Below are 21,039 nucleotides of genomic sequence, written 5' to 3'. Positions count from 1 at the left end.
ATTTTCAGCAATATATAAATATAAAAATGTCAGAAAATGTCGATCAGTGTTTCCCATAGCCCGAGATGAGGTCCTCAAATTACTGTCAGAGGAGTGAAGAAACTAGAACAATATTCACATTTAAGAGGCTAGAATCAGAGAAGTTTTGCTTATTTTCAGAAAAAAATGACTCAACCCGATTAATCGATTATCAAAATAGTTGAATATTTTTATAGTTGACAACTAATCGATTAAATGATTAATCTTTGCAACTATAAACCATTCAATAGGACAAAATAAAGTCGGGGAAAACACTTGGAAAAGACACTGGAAAAACCGATTAATCGTTCGCAATGGCCAAGTGGCCATAGGGACTGGTAGGAGGGGTAAGGGAGTGACGCAAGCATGGCAACGGTCTTTATAGCGTTAAAATCAGAAAACAAATACACCAAATGTACTAATGTATATAGCATATTTGTCATAATTTAAACAAGTCTCCCGAAGAGAAACGGGTATCTCTCTCTCTCCCTCGCCTCTGCGCTGTGTGTGTGTGTGTGTGTGTGTGTGTGTGTGTGTGTGTGTGTGTGTGTGTGTGTGTGTGTGTGTGTGTGTGTGGGCCAGATAACAGAATCATGGACAGAATAGCAAAATTGAGAATGTTAAAAGCTCTAAGACAGATTCCACAGGGCCCTACATTAAGTCAGTGCTAAAAGCTAACTGGAGATTTGAAAATATGACTACGTATAAGTTTCCAACCGAGCCACCCCACTGTAGTTTAAAGAAACCTCTTAAAATTACAGAAAAAATAATACTTCCCAGTGGCTAAGGCCTGGTGGGGGGCAACTTAGGCCTGGGGGGCCACCAGGCTTACAATACACTGGGGGAAACCCTGACATGTATTCACAGCCAGAGCACATGGCAAGCACTCCTAGTACAGGGCTGCTGGACACAGTGGTGTAGTCTAATATATTGAAGTGGGTGTACTGTACTGTATATACATATATTGACCTATATACGTAGGCCAGAATCTGCCTTTGGGTCTGGGTGTCCTCCCCCAGGGTTATTTTGAGCGTCAAAGACTTCATTTTTACGGTGGAAATCCCTTTACTTAGCCTATGCCAAGAAGAAAAACACAGACGACAATTCAAAATATATATCAAAAATATAACGGAAAGTATGTTGTTGCGTGTCATTGGGCCTTTTTAAGGAGCTATCGTCATTATGCCTTTATTTATTATTTACCTTTATTTATTGCGGTTAACAATTGTCCCTCAATTTGTTAGAGGTTCTGCTCTAAAACCAAGAGTGGAAATGGAAAAGCCTGCAATAGCAGTGATTCTACTGGTCTGGTCTATAAACCTATCTATTTTTCTCTTTAGTACTTTTCATTTTATAGTCCATCTAGGAATAATGAGTCAGTCCTCCCAGGGATCTGATTGGTTGCTGGTCGTTCGGGCTGTTGACAGGTTTTGATCTGATCCTCTAAGTTAACAAAACTCATCAAAATAGCCCCACATCATCACATACCCTTCACCATACCTAGAGATTGGCATGGTTTTATTTCAGTTAGCCTAATAGCTGGTTTGATTTGCATTGAGAGATGAGCTTATGGAAAGTATGCCAATGTCTAGGTATGGTGAAGGGTATGTGATGATGTGGGGGTATGGTGAAGGGTATGTGATGATGGGGGGCTATTTTAATTCCAAAGGCCAAGGGAACTTTATCAGGATGCATAGTATCCTGGATCTATGAAATAACTGGCCTTTAAAAATTAAAATCTGCCTGCCTCTATGGGAATTTAACATAGGGGTGTACTTACTTATGCCCCCTGTATTTTAAGGAAGAACATTTATTTATTTACGATACATTATTCATTCACAAAGAAAATGTGTGTCCTTAAAAGGTCTGATTTTTCCTCATTTTTTTAATTAAGGAATCAAGATCAATTTCCAAAAGATGATTTTTTTATTCCTCTTTTTAGTCAACTTTAGCATGGGTGTGTAAACTTATGAATGCCACTGTATTTAGGGCTACTTGGCTTGGCAGTGGTAATGTGATGCTTGTAACATTAAGTGTCTGCATGTAAAAACTGAAACTGTGAGGGGTTTTTAATCATATACGTGCAGTTTAGTGTCCCAAATTCCCCATACAATGTCCTTAATTAATTATGAACCTGCTAAACCACCTGTGCTACCCTAACCCTACCCATACCCCTAACTACCTCTACCCCTAACCTGTCTCAAAGAAGACCCTCATCATGTGGGACACTCAGTTTTTGGAAAATAACTTGGGACACTAAACTGCACGTATACCAAAATACCGTTCGTTCTTAACGTCTATAAATAGACTAAAACAATACATAATAGATAGAAATACACTCTCGTCTATCACCGTTAATGAACCCGACCGGGGAACGAAGGTTGTGTCGTTGTTTGACAGTTAAAATAAGGAAACATGTCCGACAGCGTAGCTTTTGCGCGCTCCCGCAGCTCTCCGCACGTGAAGCACAGTGACAGTTTAACTGTAGTCCGGTTGACATAACGGTATGGTTATTAATTAGTTATGTTTATGATAGAGTTGAACAACTCCACGGACCCACTCACCTTTTCAACTGCGGCTGAGACGAGCCGCTCCACGTGAACAGAGTTGTGTTTCCCTAAACATGTCCGACTGGAAACTCCTACCAACGTGGAACCAGAACACTGCTACTGAGGAAAGTGTGACCGTAGGGGGCGCTGTTGTACTTTGTATAAGTGGTTACATGCTGCGTCTTTTTGTTGACAGGTTGTTGTTTTTTTTACAACTGCTTACACACGTTTTCAAAACTAGTGTCTCCTTTTTTTTCAAAGCTCTACACACAATTCCCACAACTGCACACACGAAATGCTAAATCACATCTTCAAAATGAAATACAGCATTCTAAATGCCATAAACACATCTCAAAATGAAGCATTTTACATCAAATGGCAAACACCTTTTTCATTATAGTAAATTTTCGGATACACCATGTAGGCTACACACCGTTGTTTTAAATCCAAAGCTCCTTTGTCTGAGAGGGGTTGAGAACTACAGTGTAAACAACAATGCAATGTTGAAACAGAGCAAGTGTAGCATTTTGATTAGTTGTTTGGAAGAGGAAAGAATATCAGTTCCTGTTAGATTTTTGTGTCTTAGGTAGAGAATTCTGTTTTGAAAAAAAGTGTTTTATGCAACTGAAAACTGAGTGAAATGCTGAAATATAGCTTATTGTTTGGTTTGGTGTGTAGTTTTGCTCTTTGAGTAAGAGGTTTCAAAAATCGTGTGGCAGTTGTAAAAAACTGTAATTTCCATCTGCCTGCAGATTTAAAAGTCCAATTGCATTATGAATAAAGGCCTTAATGTGAATATGACTTCTTGTGCGATGCATCAGAAACTGGCTCCCAGAGGGCAACAGTTCATACAACTCATACATAGGATGAATCGTATCTTTCCATATATATGTACTGTATATGTGTACAGGTCTGGTGGTGTCTAATTTCTTCTGAGATTTTCTAATCATTTTACAGACTGTTAACCTCAGTGTCATCATATACACTATATGTTACATTGTGTCTGTGTGTGTGTGTGTGTGTGTGTGTGTGTGTGTGTGTGTGTGTGTGGTTTGACTAATGTGTCATTTTAATATTAATATTTTGTGCCGAAAATAACAACTATAAATAACAAATCTGTGCAAGGGTTCCCAATAAGCATACAACAAACGAGTGTGTGTGTGTGTGTGTGTGTGTGTGTGTGTGTGTGTGTGTGTGTGTGTGTGTGTGTGTGTGTGTGTGTGTGTGTGTGTGTGTGTGTGTGTGTGTGTGTGTGTGTGTGTGTGTGTGTGTGTGTGTGTGTGTGTGTGTGTGTGTGTTCAGGTGTCTGATGGGAGTTTGTGTTTTGCTTTGGAACCGTAGACTGTATGTACGGAACCCAGACTGTCGTCTCTGTTGTGATGTCATATGGAAAGTGGAATGTGTCCTTATGCAGAATCAAGACTGTTGTGATGTCATATGGAATTATGCAGAGAGTCAATAGGTTTTAACTCAGTGGGAGATACATTTCATTTGGTAAACCACATTTTAGACGTAGGTTACACATCGACTTAAACAGGGCATCATGTCTGACAATTGTGGCGCCTTTAGAAACGCTTCAGAGGAAGCCAGCGATGCGAAGGTGGGAGTGCATTTCATACATCTGGAAGAAGTAATGGATGTATCTGGGAAGCAGCAGCAAGATAACAAGTATGTGTCTTAGGGCAAAATATGGATGATCTATTTGCTCTTAAGTATGGTTTGGCTTGTTTGGATAAAGCCTGTTGTCAATATGAACACTTTATATTCTGGTGTGTCTGTAGTGAACGACAAGAGCTGAGGAGAAGACTCTATGAGGCTGCAACCCGCCTCAGAGAGAAGAGGGAGAACCATGATAGGTTGTTTGAGCATGGACTGGACCTGGAGGTGGAGATAAATGAGACGGAGGCTGAGAATAAATACCTCGCCGGCAAAGTGAAAGAGTATGACACCTCATAACTAGGCTTTTTCTTTTGTTTTCCCATTATAGGCATCATGTTAACTAGGGCTGCCACCTCTTAGTCGATTAGTCGACTAATCGGTCGTTTTGGTCTTAGTCGACTAAGATTTCTTTAGTTGATGAGTCATTTTTTATGGTTATTCATGCTTAAGTACAAGATTTAAAGTGGTGCTTTTGCAGGATTAATTGTGGAGAAACTCAGTTTTACAGATGGTTCATTAACTACATTTATATTGTGCTTTTCTAGTCTTAACCACCTCTCAAAGAGCACAGCTCTGTCGATTACATCAACTAATCGATTAATCGACAAAATCATATAAGTGTTAGTCGACTAAGAATTTCTTTAGTTGAGGACAGCCCTAATGTTAACACATTCATTTATGCTGTATACCAGTGGTGCATGTACAGTGGCAATCATCTAGAGATTGCCATGGTTTTATTTCAGTTAACCTAATAGCTGGTTTGATTTGTATTGAGAGATGATCTTATGGAAAGTACCCCATGCCAATCTCTAGGTATGGTGAAGGGTATGTGATGATGTGGGGCTATTTTAATTCCAAAGGCCAAGGGAACTTTATCAGGATGCATAGTATCCTGGATCCATGAAATAACTGGCCTTTAAAAATAAAAATCTGCCTGCCTCTATGGGAATTTAACATAGGGGTGTACTTACTTATGCCCCCTGTATTTTAAGGAAGAACATTTATTTATTTACTTTAGCATGGTTTCATAAACTTATGAGTGCCACTGTATTTAGTGCTACTTGGCTTGGCAGTGGTAATGTGATGCTTGTAACATTAAAGTGCCCATATTATGAAAAAATCACTTTTTCTGGGATTTGGGGTGTTATTTTGTGTCTCTGGTGCTTCCACACACATACAAACTTTGAAAAAAATCCTTCCATGCTGTTTAGAGTGAGATACGGTTTCTGAATGTGTCCTGCCTTCAGTCTCTGGGTGAGCTGTTCAAAATCGGCACGGCTTGTGACGTCACAAGCCGAAACGAGCAGGCTAACCCAACATTAGCTCGTAGCGTTAGCATGCTAACGCTAGCATGCTAACGCTAGCATGCTACCTCGTTCTTAATAGCAAAGCACTGCTACAACACACACAAGTTCACCATAATCTACAAAAGAACTACTTCCATGTGCGCCCTCATTTAGAAGTCTCCCAGCTAATCCTGCCTTGTAACTGACCGAAGTTGTAGAAACAGCCTTTCTTTTACTGTCTATGGAGCTAGCTAGCTGACATGATCTACATCTGAGCTACTGGGCATGTGCAGTGCAATCAAAGATAGTACAGAAGAAGAAGAAGAAAAGAGGTCTCACTCTGTAGCTAAAACAGAGACCAGCTGAAAAGAGGATCTGCAGCAGTGAGAGAGAGCACTGCAGTACAACAAAAATATGGTGTTTTTTGAAAATTAAACCATGTAAACCTATTCTGGTACAACCTTAAAATACAATTATGAACCTGAAAATGAGCATAATATGGCTGCTTTAAGTGTGTCTGCATGTAAAAACTGAAACTGTGAGGGGTTTTTATTTCGGGCCGAGAATCATATACGTGCAGTTTAGTGTCCCAAATTCCCCATACAATGTCCTTAATTAATTATGAACCTGTTAACCACCTGTGCTACCCTAACCCTACCTGTGAACATTTGTCATCAACTTATGAGTGCCACTGTAACTAAGTACATTTAATCAAGTACTGTACTTAAGTACAAATGTTGAGCTACTTGTACCTTACTTGATTCTTTTCTTTTCATGCCACTTTCTACTTCTACTCTGCTACATTTCAGAGAGAAATATTGTACTTTTTACTCCACTACATTCATCTGACAGCTTTAGTTTACAAATTAAGATTTTTGTACACAAAACACATGTAGTTTATAAAATACGATGTGTTATTATAAATTAAACTACCCAACAATATAACGGCCTACACTTGCAGCTGAATGATTAGCCCATTAAACACTTTTAATTCATTGAAAGAACTGTTTGGATCGTTTCCAGTTTCTAAAATGTGAGATGTGAAATGAGTACTTTTACTTCTAATACTTTAAGTACATTTTCCTGATGATACTTACATACTTTTACTTACGTAACATTTTCAATGCAGGAGTTTTACTTGTAACAGCGTATTTTTTTCAGTGTGGTATTAGTACTTTTACTTAAGTAAAGGATCTGAATACTTCTTCCACCACTGTTGTATACACAGTGGCTATTGAGTCTGCTCGGCTCCAAAATTCACCATCTATGTAATGTTGTTAGTCAATCTCATACCAACAGGCTAAGAACTAACATCAACATTAATAATTTGACTCTAAGAATAACACTTAATTCCCATGTGTGTCTTTTCTATGATAGCTTATATATGTATCTGTGGTTGACTTTGTATTCAGGTTAAAACAGCAGTTGGAAAATATAAGAAAAAGGAGGGAGGAGGAGGAGGAGGGTGAAGAAGCCCTGCGCCAGGAGATTCTGTCTGAGGAAGAGAACTGGAAGCTGGGGAATCAATTGACACATAACTTAAGGAAGATGGTGAGTTCACACTTTCATTTCTCCTGTTCATAATAGGATTGCATTCCTGCCATGCAGTGTCATTAATGCAACAGATTAGATATATCAAATGAGAAAATGAGAGGTGGGGCTGCAAAACATTGGAATATATATTGACAATGTCAATATATATTAAATACATGCTTGTGAATGACTACAGGCTCCATGCATATGGGAGAACTGAGGTCAAAGATTTGAAATACAGAATGTAGCAAAATATACATCATATACTGTATTGTTGTCAGACTTCCCTGCTTTGGCATACTTATGTTTGGAGAGTGATAAAGGCAACCTTGTAGCAGGAGTATTGAAGAAAAATTGTCGTTTTGGCTATAACACTTTGGAGTCCAACCCAAACAAACAGTATATGTGCAGTTTGCATTAGGCATATTGGAATAATTACCCACTTCCTGTTTGTGCAAGTTTGTTTACACCACAGCTAAATGGTAGAGACTGTCTAAACTCGGGATCATAGCTGTTGTACTTGTGATTTGTCTTCATCTAAACAACATTAGGGGGAAAAAATGTTCCTATAAGTTCAGGACTGGTGGTCAAAATTTCATCTAGGCCATTTTAAACAACATAGCCTAATATAGTTTATCACACAACTAGAGTTTAGAGGGAAGCAGGATTTTAACCCTTGTGTTGTCTTCCAGTCGACCATGCAAGGTTTTGTTTTTCAGGGTCCAAATTTTGGCACTTTTTCAATGGTCTTTTTTCTTCAAATGCTATCAAATTGAACCCTCAAATTCAATGAAAGTAGTGAACTGATTTTTTTTTTTCACCTGTGAAGAGCGTTGTATGGAACTATCCAGGTTATTTTTTTTTTTTAAAGTTGGTTGAAAGAAACCCAAAATTCAGATATAGAAACTTTTAGAAAATGGGTCAAATTTGACCCGAGGACAACAGGATTTTAAAATGATAGGTGACAGTGTGGCTGGCTCAATAGCCAATCTTTCCAGCCAGTAGCCTCCACCTCAACTGTTTTCCCTCATTTCATTTCTCACCTTCGTTTTGTGCAGGAAAAGGAGAACGAGAAGCTGCGGGAGAAAACTGAGGATTTGAAAGCTGAGGTATGACATCTGACTCTGCCACATACTTATTATCAGAGGTGGAAGAAGTACTCAGATATTTTTAAGTAAAGATACTCTGTTACAATTACAAGTTCTGCATTGAAAATGTTACTCAAGGAAAAATACAAAAATATTAGCAACAAAATATACTTAAAGGACTAAATCCTAAAGTACTCATTATGCAGAATTGGGCCATTTCAGGATAGACATTATATCAATGAACTATAATTATTGATGCATTCATGTGTACATCGCTAATTTGTTGCAGCTGGTAAAGGTGAAGCTATTTTTAATTTATATATACATATCTTATATATTACTTTACATACTGCTGGGCAGCTTGTGAATTTTCCCCCTGGGGACCAATACAGTCTTATTGATATGTAGTAATATCAATTTATGTATTGGTTATATTTTGTAGTGGTAATCTAAGTCTGCAAAGTAATTAGTAACTAAAGCTGTTAGATAAATGTAGTGAAGTTAAGATGTAAGATGTTTCCCTTTGGGATGTAGTGGAGTAGAAGTAGAAAGTAGCAGAAAATAGAAATATTTATGTAAAGTATCTCAAATTTGTACTAAAGTACAGTGCTTGAGTAAATGTACTCAGTTACAAGCAATAAGAAACATTTGATGGTTGGATACTGTACAGTATGTCTCTCCAGGAAAACGCGATTATGCGATCGCATAATTCAATGCATAATCAGCCAAAGTCTGCATATTTATGTGGGGGCCGCATTTCTTCAAATACGCCCCACTTTCGCCGCATAAATTGCAGATTTCCGCGCAAAATATGCAGGGCTTGCATGATTTCATAATCCCTGCATTTCTGTTGCAAAAAAGTCACATATATCTTAGCAGAAAGTTGAAAAATGTTGCGTTTTACTTCACACAAGAACAGCCATTGTCCCCTGTTGCCATGGGAACGTTATGAAGTGACATAATTACGCGACGTGAACATCATCGAAAAGCTGCAGACCCCGCGATGAAGCCATGATGAAACCGCAGTTTTTGCAAGTTCCCGCAATTTCATTGCATAAAATTGCATAAATATCCCGCATATTCCATTGCATTTTTTAAGAAAATGTGCCGCATAATCAAGGATCTTTGCCCGCAACAATCACAAAAAAAAAAATTCTGGAAGGACTGTATATGCCAAGTCAGTGACAGAACTGTAGAAAAAACCACAGCCACAACTGAATAGAAAAGCGTTTAGCTGGTGTTGATGTTCATGTCATGGCGCTGCATCCTCCTTCGGATCCCACTCTCACTTTGAGCTTCTTCTCTTCCAACTGGAACAACTCTCTCTGGGACAGAACTATCAGGAACAAATACAGCAGCTGGGGACAGCTGAGCAGGACTTAAAGGTAAAACTACTGTTCTTTACTTAGGTAAAGTAATGTAACCATATATTCTTCCAAACTGCTTACCTGTTCAAATAGCACATTCATTCAGTTAAGTTATGGCGTGCGTCGGTAGTTGACTTGTTGTGTTTTACAGCACAACCTGGAGCAGGTTCAGGAAGTCCTATGGAGGAAAGATGACGAAATAGAGCAGGTATGAACACCTTTGTGAAATCTTGTTTGTCAAGTGTCTCTTAGCTTCATCTTTTTAAAATCAGAGTTGTCGGAGAGTTGATGAAAATGTCACTTAATCTGAGTGTGTTCGTGTCTGGCAGAAATCCACGACCTTGATTCAATGCAATAACAAGATAGAGGAGAGTTTGAACAGCATCAAGGTATGTACCGCATACTCTGTGTGTGTGTGTGTGTGTGTGTGTGTGTGTGTGTGTGTGTGTGTGTGTGTTTGTGTGTGTGTGTGTGTGTGTGTGTGTGTGTGTGTGTGTGTGTGTTTGTGTGTGTGTGCGTGTGTGTGCGCGTCAATATTATTGTACCTTTCAGACATTTCATCTTCTCTTCTGCAGAAGCTCAAGCAGGATCAGAAGAAACTTCGAAAGAAGCTGAGCAGGAGACAGGGGGAGAAAATATTGTAATTACTGCATTATAATTTTGCTGGTTGTATTTGTACAACAGTCTAAAGTACATCTTAAAAATAACCCAGTCCGACCATGTCAGTGTTGACCATCTTATAGTTTGTGTGGAGTTGTCTGTTTTCTCTTATCGGTCTGTTGTTTGGTTTGACAGAGCTGCATTGAACACATCAACTATGGTAAGTATAATTTCCAATAACCATAATTAAACATATATTAACACAACCCCAATAGGACTTCAAAAACAAAACATAACAGCTTTATTTCACCAGCCATGGCTAGCACTTCCAAACAAATGCCCTTATTCGCTTTATGAGAAGATTGATACCACTGTCATACCTGTTTGATAAATATGTAGCTTAGTTAGGTTAGCTTAGCATAAAGACTGGAAGCAGGGGGGATTTATGTCTTCATATTTTGTCCGATGGTAACAAAATCCATCTCTAAAGCTCAATAATTGACATTCATGTCATGTCTCCGGGTTATCTGCGGGACTGTTTCTTTGGCCGGGTGCTGTGAATTCCTAAAGTCTCCATGGCACCATAAGGTTGCCCAGACAACCAGTGTAGACTTCATGAGGTTACTCCCAACTCCAGGCCAGAAATAGTTCAGGATATGACCCACCGTAAAACCACAATGTGTCGATTGTACAGATTTTGTACGGATCAAACAAATGTGATATGGCGTGTTAATTAGTTTGGATTTTACAGGCACTGGTAGGCAGATGTTGTAACCTTTAGACAGAGAGAGGTTAGTTGTTACCCCATTGCTGGCTATAGCTTTCTATTTACCAGACAGAAACGAGTATTATTCTCTCAGCAAGAAAGTCCATCCATCCATCCATCCATCTTCGTCCGCTTATCTGGTATCGGGTCGCGGGGGGAGCAGCTCCAGCAGGGGACCCCAAACTTCCCTTTCCCGAGCCACATTATATATATATAGAAAGTCGATGAGTGTATTTCCCATGTCACAAGTCATTTCTTTAAGTTCTGTATGTCATAGAAGAGGCAGGCCTACTTCTAAGATATGTGATTGATATGCTTTCTGTTATCTTTGTAGGATAAGAAGGGTGGAGAGGACAAAGATGGGAGGCCCCTAATGAATAAAACATACTTGTCTGTTCCACAACAACAACAACAACATACAATTTGTTTATATATATATAAATAACTTAACCAAAATATAAACATTCCCTTATCCTTTACTTATCCGTGTATTTTGTGTCTTTGTTAACCAGGTGGTCGTGTCTGAAGAGCCTGTGGGAAGGAGTGAAGGTAGGAGGATGCATCCTCCTTTGTGTCCTCCTTCTTGTGGGTATCATTGCCTCCATGGTGCCTGTCTGCAACTGTCCAGATCCTGACTGCAACCTTTGGGACATCGCTTTCAACCTGCTGGAGTCCTACGGCCAGCTCCATCACACACTCCGCCTTTACTAATAGCTAGCTTACTGTCACAAGGACCGCATTACACAGAGTAGGGATTCCCAACCAGTGGTAGTTGTACCACCGAGGGGTAAAAATAGAGATTATGATGAAATTAAAAGAACATACCCAGGGTGTCCTGGTAGCTTACCTGATTGAGCGTACGCCCCATACACTTAGGCTCCTCTTTTCTGTCTTCAGCTATTCTATCAAATAAAGGCCCAAAAGGAATCTAGAAAAAAATAAAGAATATCCACATCCACATATTAACATTGAGTCAACAGTAACATTACATGTTGCAGTTGTGAGTGTGTGAAAACTAGTTTGCAACCAAAGTTTAAGTGGATAGCTAAAAGTAGTGACTAAACAGTTGCAATTGAGTAGCAAAAAGTAATGGATATTATATAGTAATGGTTGAAGTGGTCCGTTAAAAGTACTGACTAAAGAGTTCAAATAATTGTTTAGCCTTAGTAATAAGTATTGGATAAACGGTTGAACTAGTTAGCTGAACGTAATACATAAATAGCATTCCAGCAGCGCTACACCCCTGGCCCTGGCAATAAAATAAAAATAATTAATGAATACATTTAAATCTTGTACTTGTTGTCTCATTCCTAATTGCATGGAGAGAGAAAAAACTAACATCTAAGAATGGTCTTTTTTTTTTTAAGCACGTCTATTTAAAGGTGCACTATGAGTTCCTGCATGGTTTCAGCGCAATTTCATTTTTGTCTCAAATCGTAGGCATCTCTCCTTGATCCGCTAGCTGCCTGCCCCCTGAATACACCGTGAAAAAGCCCGGTCTCTGGAGACAACACAGGGGTCGTAAACGTCAAACAAACACTAGAGGCACAGGATAGGCATCAAAATACAACAAACCACGTTCCAGCCAATCACCGACAAGATGGTTGGGGGAGGGGGTGGGGGTTAGTGCCAGTTAGTCAGTTAGTCATGACAGTTACAGAAACATGGGGGGAGGGCCGAGCTGTTTTATTTGAAATTTACTTGGAACGTCAACAGAAGTGTAGCCTGGTCCTACCAGACTCTGGTCCATTTCATTTGTACAGAGAGTCTGTGTTAAGTGTTAACTTCCTTGAAGGCGGGTACTCTGTTGAAGTTTAAAACTATTGGATCTGCCCAGAGCCACTCTGGATCTGCCATAACCAATCGCTAACGTTTGGTCGTGACGTCGGCTTAGCATCTCTAGCGTTAGCCTTAGCCAACTCCTTCACCACTAACGGAGCGAGCTGGAAAATCAAACTTTTCCCGAACCCCGTGGGGAGGAGGGCCACAACATCATGGCCACCAACACAACTCAGCAAAGATTGTTCTTGCTCGGGCTTTAACTTCTGGATATTCAGCAGCGTTGCCACAACGGACCGAATGGCTTCGCTCACATCTTTCTCCGCCGCCATTACGGAACTACAACTCAAACTAGCACACGGCCTCAACGTCATCATTCTCAGCCACTCCCTCTGTTCGCTGATTGGACCACCAAATAAATTTGGCTGGAGAAAACCAAGACTATACCGCAAACCCAGACGTAGTACTGAAGAGAAATGAAAATTGAGTGTAAGTACGTAGGAGGGCGGAGCCAGGCTAACAGAAGTGACCATGCAGGAACTCATAGTGCACCTTTAAGCCCAGATGGGGCCCGTTGAGAGAGGTGGGGCCCTAAATGCAGCACTCACCATCCTGAAAGACAAGCAATGAAACAATAAATGAACCATGAATTAATTTTGCAATCTGGGTGAAGAAGGGAAATATCACTACTTCTAAATTATATAAATATTACAAAGCAGTTCATCGATTGATTATTGGGTGGCAGTGTTTCAGTTTTTGCCTGGTTTAGCCTTACATGGTGTGATATGCCTGCCAATTGGTTTGATCAAGTGTACGTTTTTGTAAAGGATTCCCTTTAGTCTTCTCTCTCCTCTATGTGGCTGTAATTGTGATTCAAGTGATGTGTGTTTTTTTCAGAGTGGCTTTCTCTTTGCCGCTCTAACATAAAGCTGTGACTGGTGAAGCATCAGGTAACTGTTGTTGTATGAACAGTCTCTCCAATCTCTTGAGCAGTTGCAGGTCCCTTGGTGGCCTCTTTCGCCGGTCTTCGTCTTGCACACTCACTGAATTGGGGACTGAGGAAGATCTGCTTGAGGCCGATTTACCGCCGTACTATTGGATTGTCCCTTTGCATTGTGTAGGTTTTGCCACTGACTCACCAAATGCTGGAGTTTACTGACACAGGTTTAGTTATACTACAACCAATTGAAACCCCCAGTTGATTTCCATTTAACAAAACCAAAGTGTTGTGTAAATCAAACCATTAGGGTGTTGTAAAATGTTTTTTTTATTAACTCATGTCAATGTCAAATTTCATCATATTTGTTATACACAGCCGCCACATGCTTCGTCGTTGTATTTTGTATAAATGTATAGGACATTTCATTCATGGTCTCATGGGGCACAGAGTAGGGTTACTCACATTCACACACAAAATGACATTGCAAATTCAAATGTGTTTATTTGTCGCGTTCTTTAGATTCTTCTGCATCTTCTGATGTAAGCAGCCACAATTTCCCCCTTAAAAAAACTGTCATTGTCAATATTTATTCAAATCATTTAGATTTTGTACTTGTTCATCTGCCACATGATCTTAAATGGCCCAAAATAATGTAACTTATTATATGACTTCTAAAACCAATCTGCTGCACCAGTGATGATTTAGTTGTGTCATAATACAGTAAAGGGGGTGAATACTTGCAAACATGCAGTTTGTATTATAGGTTTGTCATTTTTTATTATTTTTTATTATTCATTTTAATTTTACATGCAAGTCATTAAAACAAGTTCTTATTTACAATGGCGGGCTGACACACAACAAAAGCCACTTAGGGGAAGGGAAGGAGGGCTAGGAGATAAAATACATTAGACATACATACAGTTTAAAATGACATTAAATACAATTTCAAGTCACACCTAAAATTGACATTGAGAAGCAGTCAACAAGTACAGTATGACAAGAGAAACGCACAGGTACATGGGGGAATAAGAAAGGAATGTGTAGCTGGGAAATGATGATGTAAAAAACAGCAAGGATTTTAAAGGAAGAAATGGAAATGAGTTTGTCCAGTTTAAGAGTCTTTTGCAGATCATTTCAGTGGCGAGCAGTTCAGTTGGTTTTGGGAATGCTTAATTGAATATGAAGTGAGAACCGGGTATTGTGTGTGACAGAAACTGACTGCAGCAGGCGACATAAGTAATGAGGTGATTGGCCGAGAAGGGTCTTGTAAATGAAAGTGAACCAGTGAATCTTAGGGCGAGTATGAAGGGAAGGCCAATTCATTAATTTAGTAATTCATTTAGATTATGTAATCTATATATATATATATATATAGAGAGAGAGAGAGAGAGAGAGAGAGAGAGAGAGAGAGATCTTTTTTTTATTAAACATATTCATGGTAATTCCTAGAGCATAGAAGGGTTGCCATACCAATCTATATTAGGACACTATGGAGGGAAGATATCTCTCAGGGTAATGTTGGGAAAGAGGTGTGTTCCAGTAAATTGCATCTCTGCTGCACACACAATAGGCAGTAGTGGAATTAATCAAGTGAGGCCGTCTTGCTTTTGCATGCAGGGCAATGTGTGAACTGTGTGCATGCGTATGAGCATGCATGAGTGAGCGTGAGAGGCACATTAAACAGGCTTTGCACTGAATTCAGGTTATAAGCAGCAGCTGAACTCCACCGTTGGGTTTGTGTTGTTGGATTTCCTTGCTCTTGTGCCTAAATTATTTCCATATGACTCAGGCTAAGATGATGATGACGATGACAGTGGCATGCTGTGAGCTCTGTTTCAGCTTTTGAGACTTCCCTGAACCCATTACTGGGATCATTCAAAGATGTGGTAATATGGAGGAAAGTGTCTATGTAAGTGTGCCAGAGAGTGTCACTTGACAAATGGGCAGTGCTGGTTCCAGCATTGGTGGCACCCTCGGCCAGATCTGGCAAAACAGGTTAACTGCTGTTGGGGTTCCATTCGTAACTTAATAATAGCCAATCAAATCACATTTTAAACACACTCTAAACGCAGCAGACAGTTCAGCGGTTTAATGACCTGAGAGGGAAGGTCAAGCTGGCGTTTTGAAGAGAACAATTCTTCTAAAGTTGTACCTTTAGTTCATTTACAGTAATTTATATACAGTAGTTACTGGTATAGTCAGTTAAAAAGGTGAAATATAAACATAAAAACATTAAATGGATACAGTGACTAATATAGGCCACAAAGTGGCAGTACATTTAAGACAGTGGCCAAATGTGGCTTCATCCCAGCAGTACTCACTGCCTCCTCAGTAGAAATATAGAAAGAGTAGAAAGAGATTCAGTTGCTGTAATCTGCAATTGAAAGGCCTCAGAGAAAATGCAGTTAGCCCTTACTCAAAATTAGGCTAATATACCTCATAGACCTAATATAGCCTTAAAATCTGGAGCTCCATGCCTGGGTGTCAAACCCACAGCAGAATGTGCAAACCCACATGACAGCGAGTTTTGTAAAAGCCTGAGGGAAAGTTCAATGCAAGTGGTAATCTGCAGTGACCTTGTCAAAAGAGAGAAAGACCTGTGCAAACACAGGCAGTCCACCAGAGGGCACCAGGAGAATACAAAGTATTTTTGACACACTGAATCAGGAGCACATGGTATGCGTGCATAGCAAATACATTTGAAATAGATTGATGAGTTAATGTTAAGTTCACGTCTGACCTGCCTGCTTTATTTTGGGCCAGTTAAGACCATGCTGCAGATGAACAAGTACAAAATCTAAATGATTTAAATAAATATTGACAATGACATTAGTTTTTTTTTAAGGTGGAAATTGCAGCTGCTTTATTAGAAGATGTAGAAGAATCTAAAGAACGCGACAAATGAACACATTTGAATTTGCAATGTCATTTTGTGTGTGAATGTGAGTTATGATAAAGAATGTGGTTGCCATTATAACAGCGCCTCAGTAGGGTTGACATGGGTCATTTGCTTTGTGCATTGAGACCGAACACTCCCTGAAAATGTAACTTTTTGACAACCAGCACATCTGAAACATCATACACCAAAACTCTACTCTGTGCACCATGAGACCATGAATGAAATGTCCTATACATTTATACAAAATACAACGACGAAGCATGTGGCGGATGTGTATTTAACAAATATGATGAAATTTGACATTGACATGAGTTAATAAAAAAAACATTTTACAACACCCTAATGGTTTGATTTACACAAAGCCTTTGCACCATCATGTTGTCACTCTGAGGGCGGGTCTTGAACATACACCCACTGTCTGTGGAGGGGCATTCGGGTCATCACTGACAACAAGCCCACTCCACAAACTTGTGAGTCATAACTGCATATCCAATGTGCCGAATGAGTTTCAGACCACACCGGGTGTTTTTAATTTAACAGGGTGGAGGACGAGGCACTTGCCTCTTAAAAACTGGATCTGTAGTTGATTTCCCTGAACCGCAGCGCTGTGAACAGACCAAGTTATCATTGTGTTGTTGTCAAAACACACACAAACAGTCACACACAGACACACACAGTGGCGGTTCTAACCCATTTTAACCACATGGGCCAGACTGGGGCCAGCTGCTATTTAGTTATTTAGCTGCGGAAGGGTTCAGAAGCCAAGTCAGACAGTTTATCTAGAGAAATAATGTAGGAATTAGGACAATGTGTTATCTTACAAACAAAGTTAAAAGCTTGGTGTATTACAACAAACCACACAATATTCAATCAGTAAACCTTTGGCCACATTTAACATTTATGTTCACATCAACAAGAAATGTGGCATGACACACTCTTATCTATGCATAAAGAAAATAGCCTTCGAGGCCTACAGTATTCTAGTTACTTTATTTTTTATCTGTATCAGTGTCCTGAATTCATTCTTCAGATTTTTGTTTCATCAGTAACTATATTTAAAACAAGTAATGTTGATAAAGAAAGCACCATAAAGAAAAACTGACAATTACTGTCATAGTATACCCTGCACTGTAAGAAAAAAATCCGTAGAAAAACAGATAATGTCTTGGCAGAAAATGACCAGTACCTTTTTCTGTTAAGGTTACGGACATTTCTGTTAATCCAAAAAAAAACGGTAAATTCTGTAGAATTCAAGTATATCCTCTGTACCTTCAAACTGACATTTCTATTAATCCAAAAAATTAAAATACGAAAAAAACACCTGTGAAAAATCATTACAGAAGGTTCCTTCATATTAACACAGTATATTATCCCCTCATTCTGCAGACTTTTCTTACAGTGTGGCTAGTAGAAGAAAATGACCATCCACCTCAAACATTGTTCACTTGTTGTCCTTTACACATAGTTATTAGCTTATTGGATGTGCCTGTGTTATCTGATGTAATCCATTACAACAGCCCTTCATTAATACAACCTGCCTGACTTGTATAATGTTTAGATTGCCAGATAATTTTAGAGGCTGCAGTGTGTGGTCCAGTTGAATTGAATTACATTATATTGAGAGGTGAGATAGTACCTCAGAGTATTTAGCAGGAATGTACAGTACTGCCATCCAAAAGAACAACACCAACAGCAGCAAACAGTCGTACTTCCACTTGTTGAGAGCACTCAGAGAACGTACAAGTGCAGTTTCAAAAGTCCACAGTGAGTCCCGGGGTAAGATTTTTTCTTCTAGAGTAATGTTCATCCATCAACACTGACAGCCATACAGAAAGTGATAGCCAGACTATTACAGCCAATGCAAATAAATGGACTGATTACTCTCTTATGAAAGCTGCCTTCAGGAGTGTGAGGAACATTTTTCTCCCAGTTACTAGCCAGCTCATACACTCTAAACCTAGGCGGGATTAACACAACTTTAAAGTGTTAGTTAAATGTCAGGTTAAGACAAACAATGACTTGATTTCAGAATAAAGCAAATAAAGCAGTAAATAAAACGTTTTATTGTCACTCACAAATGTATTTGCAAATGGAGACACATGCCTTTGATCTATTCTATTATTGATCTACAGTTTTTTTGTGACAAGGAAGAGAAGTTTGTTTTAGATTTTTAATAAAAAGTGATAATTGTTGAAATCCATATAAGATATATTTTATCTAAAAATAAATGTTGAAAAATTTGTTCTACTTAACTCAATCTGCTTGAGCCAGTTCTAGCCTCTGGTTGAAGTATATTGGGCAAAAAATAATTCACAGGGTGCACTGCAATTTTCAGAACCTGACCTTTTTAGGTGCCTTCCTTCAAGGAGGTTTGCAACAGAAAAAACACTGATACTTAAACTCCTTCACTTGGGGCAGCAATTCACTCCAAACCTGGAGGGAGCAATCCACTGTTTTCTGGCAGAGAACCATGGCTTCAGAGTGGGAGGTTCTGCAAACTGCCCCAGCAGTGCATGATGGATATCACTGTCGGATGAAGCCGACAGAACCACATCATCTGCAAAGAGCAGAAACTTTCCTTCCCCCGGTTACAAGATCCTGTCCATGAAGATCCCAAACAGAGTCGGTGATAAGGGACAACCCTGCCAGAGCCCAACACTCAATGACAATGTGCTTGACTTTCTGATGCTCGTTATATAAGGACCAAACTCCCATGGCCCCTCAAGTAACCTTGCATGGGTGAAAACCTGGTCCAGTGTTCCATGACCAGGATGGAATCTACACTGCCCCTCCTGAATCTGAGGTTCTGGGTCTCATTTTAAGTACCCTGGCATGAGCTGTCCCAGGCAGAATCATGGGTGTATTTTGGTGGAACATTTTGTCCATAGCAATCCCCGCCAATCAGTCCCAAAACATCCCAGTAAAATAATAAATGTTGTAAATGTATTCTTTGTAAATCTTAGCAATCATTCACAGAAAGAACCAAGCAGGCCTGCCTTGTTGCACTATCCAAATTTTCTTCAAAACTTGCCATTTTCAGCGAATAGCTTGCTAGCTCGGTGTTTGTTTATGCTTTCCAAAACCAACAGAGTAATTTTGTGGGGGTTGTGATGCTCACAAAAAAGTATACACTGATTTACAGATGTCTCTTTCCAACTCAAAACATCTCAGTCTAAGTAAGTCCATGGGAAAAAAGTCTTTTTGGGCCAGAGGGCATCACGTGACGGCCGGGGAGTTGCAATTCCACTGTTGGCCTGGAGAGAATAAGCAGTGTGATTCCCAAACAATTGGAGAACACCCTGTGGTCCCCCTCTTTTTAAAAATGGGAACCACCACCCTGGTAGTTCACTACCAGATCATTTCCCCAGTTAGGGTCAGCAGTTCTCCTCCTCTGCTGAACACAGTCTGGGCCAAGCCCTGCTTCCCCTGCCAGATACTTCCTGGCCTCCTGATTTCCTCCCACACCTGGGTTTTTGCTTCTGCAACCACCAAAGCTGCTGCAGCCCTTCTGGTTTCCCCAGAACCTGTCCGCTTCTTCAGAAGACTCCTGGGCCAGCCAAGCCAGAAAGGTCTCTTTGACTGAAAATCTTCTGACCACAACTCAGAGCAGCTGCCTCCACAATGATCATGGACACATGGCCCAGTTCACCCTCACCACATGCCCATCACCCTTGCTCCTCTCTTCGCCTGAGCGTCCCAGACATTACGGCTGCGGATCTGATCATATGACCAAAAAGTTGACCATTGACCTTTGAACTAAGGTATTCTGGTTACACTTATGAGTGATAACATGGTGTTTGTTATGGCTTATGGATCACATCAACACATTAGCAAGTTAGAAGTATTGAACATTATCTTACTTTAAATTTTTCTGAGCTGTGCATATTGTACAGAGTATAGTGTAATTAGTGTAGGCAAGCAGTTTGTGGTAGGTAGGCTTAGTTCTCACACACACACACACACTCACACAGAGCTAGAGAGAGAGAGAGAGAGAGAGAGAGAGAGAGAGAGAGAGAGAGAGAGAGAGAGAGAGAGAGAGAGAGAGACAGACAGACAGACAGACAGACAGACAGACAGTGCAGATCAGAGGTTTTGAAGGCTTTTCAGACCAGTTCAGTTAGCAGGCTTCTGCTGCCCTGTCCTCTACATTTGGTTACAACATATAACGTATCTAATAACTTCAGTTAGTCTTCTATTTGTTTTCCTTTTTTCGGCGCATGAGGCCATGCACGATGTGCAGAGAGCAGCGGAGCGGGAAATCTGGATGTCTGGATGTAGATGGATGAATAGATGGGCGGAAAACTGACAGCACCGTGAAATCACCGTGAAGTGGACGTGGCGTTCAGCGCCGGGGTTCCTGCAACTTTGTCCGCTGTTACTGTCGAACAGGTGAAGCTGGGGATTGACCAAAGCTTTAAGACGGATTGGCCCGAGATGTGCACCTATTCTCTGGTTTTCGGAGTGCGTTGAGCGGCTGACGGGATAAAGCACATGCAGTCTGGTCTGTTCTTCTGGATTCAGATCGGAAATCCTGCTGGTCTTTGAAAGTAGTTTA

At 40.0% G+C, this 21,039-nt stretch overlaps 2 protein-coding genes across 4 annotated transcripts in view; one reads left to right on the top strand and one right to left on the bottom strand.

Annotated features, from left to right (window-relative positions):
- Window positions 1-2,710, bottom strand: part of riox2 (ribosomal oxygenase 2) — a 14,860-nt gene extending 12,150 nt beyond the window's left edge. For both annotated transcript variants that reach the window (XM_031311040.2, XM_036008835.1), the window contains exon 1: window positions 2,583-2,710. The gene's annotated coding sequence lies outside the window, so the exon portion shown is untranslated. The remainder of the gene's footprint in view (window positions 1-2,582) is intronic.
- Window positions 2,711-4,013: 1,303 nt separating this feature from the next.
- LOC116058277 (trichohyalin-like) lies at window positions 4,014-12,131 on the top strand. Of its 2 annotated transcripts, XM_031311041.2 has the most exons (11): window positions 4,014-4,235; window positions 4,349-4,507; window positions 6,925-7,063; window positions 8,104-8,154; window positions 9,468-9,518; window positions 9,652-9,708; window positions 9,830-9,889; window positions 10,076-10,140; window positions 10,296-10,320; window positions 11,201-11,256; window positions 11,379-12,131. In XM_031311041.2, exons 1-11 carry the CDS (start codon window positions 4,111-4,113, stop codon window positions 11,575-11,577), a joined length of 987 nt encoding a protein of 328 aa, XP_031166901.1. In that variant the 5' UTR covers window positions 4,014-4,110; the 3' UTR covers window positions 11,578-12,131. The 2 variants fall into 2 exon arrangements, with proteins under 2 accessions (XP_031166901.1, XP_031166902.1); XM_031311042.2 differs by lacking the exon at window positions 11,201-11,256.
- Window positions 12,132-21,039: the final 8,908 nt, after the last annotated feature.

The sequence above is a fragment of the Sander lucioperca genome, chromosome 13 (assembly GCF_008315115.2).
Source record: "Sander lucioperca isolate FBNREF2018 chromosome 13, SLUC_FBN_1.2, whole genome shotgun sequence".
Taxonomy (NCBI): Eukaryota; Metazoa; Chordata; class Actinopteri; order Perciformes; family Percidae; genus Sander; species Sander lucioperca.
The sequence above is the reverse complement of the archived record's forward strand: the minus strand, read 5'-3'. Positions and strand labels throughout refer to the sequence as shown.